Source organism: Otolemur garnettii, unplaced genomic scaffold (assembly GCF_000181295.1).
Source record: "Otolemur garnettii isolate 467f Iridium unplaced genomic scaffold, OtoGar3 scaffold00021, whole genome shotgun sequence".
NCBI classification, from domain to species: Eukaryota; Metazoa; Chordata; class Mammalia; order Primates; family Galagidae; genus Otolemur; species Otolemur garnettii.
In genome coordinates, this window is record NW_003852416.1 from 22124141 (window position 1) to 22130496 (window position 6356).

The 6356-nt window shown below is 45.0% G+C and overlaps 1 protein-coding gene across 3 annotated transcripts in view; it reads left to right on the forward strand.

Annotated features, from left to right (window-relative positions):
• Positions 1-2529, forward strand: part of HPSE2 (heparanase 2 (inactive)) — an 807441-nt gene extending 804912 nt beyond the window's left edge. The window contains exon 12 of one of the 3 annotated variants that reach the window (XM_003787277.3): positions 1933-2529. In XM_003787277.3, coding sequence (XP_003787325.1) covers positions 1933-2098 — 166 coding nt within the window. In that variant the 3' untranslated portion in view covers positions 2099-2529. The remainder of the gene's footprint in view (positions 1-1932) is intronic. The other 2 variants (XM_003787278.1, XM_012803570.1) reach the window with 2 other exon arrangements.
• The last annotated feature ends 3827 nt before the right edge of the window (positions 2530-6356 follow it).

The following is a 6356-nucleotide window of genomic DNA, read 5'->3' on the forward strand; positions in this document are numbered from 1 at the left end:
TACTTTGTTTTTGTTTCATTGCACTGTAGCCTAGATAACAATCTTACAGATGCAAAGGCTGCAGGGCAGTGAGATTAAGGGATTTGCCAAAGCCATCTAGCAAGTTAATGACCTGGCTCTAGGAATTAGAGATTTCAGTCTGGTTCCACTCATACCCACGTTAGCTTTTCAACCAACCAATAAGGAAATCAGAGTGAGGCCTGTTCCGGAATAACTGCTCATCATTAGTATAGATTTTAAAGGTTTGCTTATCACACTTTGATTTGCACTCCCCAGAACCCAAAACTGTCAATACTCCGGGATCATGTGAATCTTCAGGGACAGGGTTTACATCTAATTCTATATAGAGAAAAGACCACTGAAGGTTTTCAAGCCAAGAATTGATGAAAATTTGAGTATGCTTTGGAAAGATTAATCAGTATTCTCGAACTTGTATTTGGCTGAGCATGTCTAATGGTTGAATATTCACCATAACCTGAAACAAAATAAGAAGAATACAGTAGGAAGACATATCTTGGTTTCTTTTATAACTAACCCCCTCTCTTTACCCTGCCTCCCAATACAAAGAGTAGGCTATTTTCACTAGAGAGGGTCATTGCTCACATTTGGAAGTAAAAGCTTGAATATTTGATGAGGTCAGCACCGGCCTTCAGCTTTCAATTCTCCCTGGTCCACACACACACACCTTCCAGAGGCAGGCCTGGCTCTTCGCAGAAGTCTCCTGCTCACTCATTTATTTCTCAGTCATTAGAACAAGAGGTAAGGGGTGAAAGCTGCTCCCTCTGGCCTGGCAGATCTGACTCCAGCCCAAACTGTGGCCAGGTGGGGCCAGGCCTGGAGCTCTTCTCTGCCTAGCTCTCCACTGAGTGCAATTTACAACTCTCTTATCTCTAGGCACTCACTGCTCTATTGGGCATGCATCTGATTATCTCTCTGTAAGTCTGTCTGTCATTCACAGCATGGGAGAAACACTGAACAAAAACCTCTATATCAATTTATAACATTTTATTCTCTTTACAGCTTGGATGATATCACTGCAATGTTATCACACTAAAAGTTGGACAAGGCCCAGCAATGGTCATCACTATGCAATGTTAATTTTCTGACTCACAACCTTATTTTCAGCTGGTGGTCTGGTTCTGGCCTTTTCTACTGCCCCACAAAGCTGAGCTTCTACCTGGATACATGGCTGTCAGGAACAGCAGGGACACTGGATTCTGTACCGTAGACCAATAATAGGTGGCATTTCCCTTGTCCAACCTAACATGGCCTGTTTCTCTTTTTTAAGTTTTCTATGTATATGGTCCACTCGCTCAGGGTGACTACACAGAAAGAATAAAAGTAAGAAAGATAAGTGTATTGTGACCACAAATATCTACTTTATCACCTACTCTGTTGAGTTGCTAAAATAGAAATATCTGCTAAACATTAAATATACTCATCCTTAGATTAGAAAAAATAGAGTTGTTAGATATGTCTCTGTCTCCCTTCAAAATAACCCTAGATGAGTACCATGATCCCAATTCTCTAATATGGCAAATTCACGGAAGATAATAGTTATATAGGCTATTTCCAAAACAATTTTAAGTGTATGCATCACTCCACAGGTGAAAACTCTTGAGGTAGAAAAGTGAAACTGAGTTGCCAGCTAGGCAACCTGGGTTCAAATCCTGGCTCCCAGACCTCTAATCTGTATGACCTTGGGCAAGTTACTTAGCCACTCTAGATAACACGGGGATAATGATAGTTACTTACTCAGGGTGTTGTTGGGATATTTGAATGAGTTATTAAAGTAAAGCACCCAGTTAGAACCCAGGGTAGAGCCAGTGTCAGTGTTAGTGTGTGGCAGACAACCTTGGGCTACCCGGGCCTTGTTGTGCTGGCTCCCTTACAATGCAATAATGAGTCCCAAACTGTTTTTCCTCACCATAGGTCAGTGCAGCTGAATGGCCAGCCCTTAGTGATGGTGGACGACGGGACCCTCCCAGAATTGAAGCCCCGCCCCCTGCGGGCCGGCCGGACATTGGTCATCCCTCCAGTCACCATGGGCTTTTATGTGGTCAAGAACGTCAATGCTTTGGCCTGCCGCTACCGATAGACCACCCTCACACTCACGCGCTACCGTGGGCCTGCAGGACCCTCCACTCTTTCACCCTAGTAGTCGCCTTATTTTTCAGACATCTTAGCAACCAAACTCTTCAGCCCTGTCCTGCTGGAATCAACATAGACTCACTCTCCGAAGAAACTAAGTATCATAGCGTGAACTTAGCCTAAGTAGGACACATCCATCCCATACGAAAATGTAGACATCCTCTGTACTATGTAAGGATAAAGGTGTGTGTATAGAGCTGAGTGTTTCCATTTACGTGCACCATGAGCATAGACCGCCAGCACACTCCAAACAGCTACCCAGGATGCTGGGCACGTACCAATATAACTACAAAACCCCAATCGTAGCCTGTTGCTGCTGCCTTCGGCAAATGAGGAAGGAAAAAACTGGGTGGACTTGAAAGAACACTCCTTTCCTAACTCCTTCTCCTTTGTCTGTTTCCTGCTGCTGCCCTGGGTTTCCTGATATGTCTCCTTCCATAGGGGAGCAAATGGGTGAGTCAGCGCTGGCCTGCTGGGTGAGCTGTTTATGTAACTTCCTGGCTGATATATGAATGTGTGCATCTGGGTTTCTGACAGTGGCATCCATCACTGGCTATTCCTCTGGGACACGGGTGCTTCAAAAGTAAAATTACAATCATACTCCAAATTTTGTAAGAATTCTATTCCTCTATGAATCTAGATTCCCTCAGGGTTAGAATGGGAGTCAGGTAACAATATTCATTGAGTGGAAAGCAATGTATTAGGCACCACAAAAAGCAATCATCATCCTTCACATTGCTGTGAGGGAGAGAGATTTATTACCAGTACAAAGAGAAAGCACACAGAAACATCAAAGAGACACACACACACTGCCCCTACTGAACAAAGCAAATCAGACCTTCCCCCAAATTAAGAGAATATTGAGGGCTTGACAAGGTAAGTCTTTAATCATTTGGTTGGCCAAAACAATTAATAAAAAGAAAAAAGTATGAATCCAAGGTCATCACTGTAAGACACTAAATCTAACCTTTCTGCCTCTTCCCCTTGTAGCCGTGTGTCTCTTCAATGGCACTTACTAGGCAGAAATCCAATCTGGTTATTAAAGATGCCGGATCCATACTATCCCAGACCAGCTTATCTGAGCATAGAACAAAGCTTTTAGTTAGCCTTTCTGGGGAAGAACGGAGAATCTGGGGACTGGAGTATAGCAGCAAACTGTGGAATGGTTAGTGGAAGCTTCTGACTTGGGCCTGTGGAAAGTGGAGTGAATTAAAGTTCCTGAAGCCCTTCCATGTGGTTCAGAGGAGTGTGTACATTTTCCCAAAAGAAAACATAGACATCCTCTGTACTATGGTCAGTGGAAACAAGCTATGGCAAACAAGCAGCAACTGAAATGATTTTCTCGTCTGTGGATAATTTTCATTCTCAGAATAAATGACACGAATGATGCTTTTTCTTTAGAAGGAGGAGATATTTGACAATGTCCTGAGACTCCAATTAAGACAGCAATATAATTTCTACTGGTGTGAAAGGATAGCAATGGAGTCACAGGGCATTTTAGGGCAGGGTTGCTGACAGCAGAGGTTGTGGAGACTGCCTGAAATGCCCAAAGAGTTAAAGATTTGGGCCAAGTCTGCAAAGTGAGAGCCAGGAGCAAGACTAAACAAGAGAGGAGGTAGAGAGTTCTCAGCATGGAGAACTGGGAACTGGGAAATGAAGCCAGCTAGCTGCTTTTGGAAGACAGAGGACTCTGGTTCTGACATGCTTCTCATTGGGCACGGGAGGAACAGCACACAGGAGGTACGCTGCCTCCAGCCGCAAAGGAGAGGCCTGGGAGCGGGCTGGACCTGGTCCCTGGCTGTGCTCAGCATGGAAGCAACTGGAGAGAGGGCCAGGCCCTGAGACTGCCCACAGGCTGTGCAGAAGAACCTTTTCTTTCTGGAACAAGGCACCTCCACCCCTGGGAGGGCAGCAGAGTGAAGTACCAACACTGGGGGTAGAAAGAGGGAAAAGAAGGAACAGATGGATAGACCAAAGTGAGGAAGAGAGAGAAGAGAAATGAGACAAAAAGGTGGTTTCCATAAACTTTTAAAAATTTGTGCAGATATCAAAATCTCTTCTACTTGCCAGTGTAGGTGCAGGCAGTTGTAGGGCCCCCTGATAATAACAAGAGTGACCAGAGGCCCCAAAGGGCTAGTTTGCTTTGCTTACTTACTAGTCCCAGGATGCCACTGCTACTGTTATACCCATTTTCCTATGACACAGAGTCTGTGTCTTGCCCAGGGTCACCCAGGGGAATGGGTTGCTGAGTGCAGAATCATCCAGAGCCTGCCTACTTAACCCCAGCCTCAGTGTCTAACCAGGTCATAAAGACCCCCTTCATCTCTCTATAAGTCCTGCCCATTTAGTACAGCCAGGGCTTCCAGAGCTCCATTCAAACACACTTTCTGTAAGTAAGTGTTCACTCAGCCTTGCAGAAGGTAGGTAATCCCTGCTTCTTTTGTCTTTCTCTGTATAAATGCTGCTCCCAAGGGGTTTAAGTTTTTTCTATTTTTAGTTAATAAAAAGGAAAGAGGGATTATTGAAAATTATCTTTGGAGTCCTTCAATTCTGTCTTTCCAACTGTCTTCTGGAAGAAGTATTTGTGTTGTTTAAAGGATAGTGAAAAACTCACTCTGACCTCACATTGCAGAGACTTTAGCACAGGGCATCTGATCTGGCTTTGGGTGGGTGAGGGGTTACCAGACCAGTATGGATTGCTCTTCATAGGAATTCTCTATCACTTACCCCAAAGACAGCCTGTGGCAAAACTAAGCATCACAACCCACATCAAGGGCGCAGTTTGCCATCTGCAACTGGGGCGGGAAAGCAAAGAGCTCATCAGCAGCTGCCCCAGATCAGACATTTCCTTACTAAAAAAGACATGGCCATGATAACCCGATACTTCAAAGCCACTTTATTTTTGCCTTTAGGAATCATTTCCTTTCTCATTTCTTCTATCACAGAGGCTCAGAACAAATTCTCATTGTTATTTAGAGAGAAACTCCCAATTCTTCTAGGGCCCTGAAAAATCCTGTAACTGTGGGATGTTACTGTTTTCTCTGCTGGAAAAAAACTTGAAAATGACAGAATTGGGCTACAGTGAGACTAAGGTCTGAGAATCCCAGAACCTCAATTCCCCAAATCCTACTGGCCCTGGGCAGCCCAGCACCCCCTCCCGCCAGCAGATGGGCCCAAAGCCCTACTCTTTCCAACACATCTGAGGTTGTTGTAGGGCTCTGCCTGAGAGGCCCCCACCTACTGTCAGCACCAGGGAGTCTCTGGGGCCTCCTGGGGCTGAGGGCTCAGCAGGGCTGTTAACTACAGAGCTCCCAGTGTGGTCCAGGAAGGTCAGTTTCTGCAGGTGTGTTCTAGGCCCCAGTAGGGATGGACGCAGCTGCAGGACAGTGGCTTTATTTCTGAAAACAAAAAGACAACGTTTAATCTCTACTGGAGCAGAGGTGAACCAGGTGGATCATTTTAATGATAAAAATGCTGGGATAGGATGGACTTTCAACATTTTGAAATATCACTAGAGCAACCCAAAATATAATAGAGATACAGCAAGGGAAGAAAGAGGACAAACACTTGTCTGGCATGACTTCCCCGCGTCCCCCTCCAGCCTTAGCACAACTGCCCCCATCTGGACGCTGCAATTGCTCTTTCCCACTAATGCATTCCCCGATTCCCCAGCCCCCCCTACCAGCCACTCTATCCCCATCCAGGAGCCGAGGGAAATCTGCTGTACTGAAATGGAGTTAAGTTTCAATTTTAGAATTGTTTGTAATCTTTTCTTAGGATATACCAGAATGGAGAAGAAGATAAAAACTCCAAAGAGAGACTGAGCTAAAATGAAGAATTTTACTGCTGTTATAAGATTCACACAACTGGAGGACCCTCCCCCTCGGGTCCCACTAAGCATGGCACAGAGGCTTTTCTGACTGGCCTTCCTTTCTTGACTGCCTTCCTCTTAGCAGATGTCTTATTCCATTAATCTGACGTCTTGTTAATCTTCAGAGCAGTCCTGGGTAGTATGGTGAGTATATAGACCCAATTATAGGAGAGAGGATCAGAGAAAGACCTTGCCCATGACTACCCAGCTAAACAGAGTTGCAGCACTGGGATTTGAACCCAGGTCTGTTAGATTCCAAAGCCTGTGCTTATTATTACACTGGGTGACTTCTCCTCCAACCAATTATAGCCAACTTTTTTCTCATCTCTGTGTT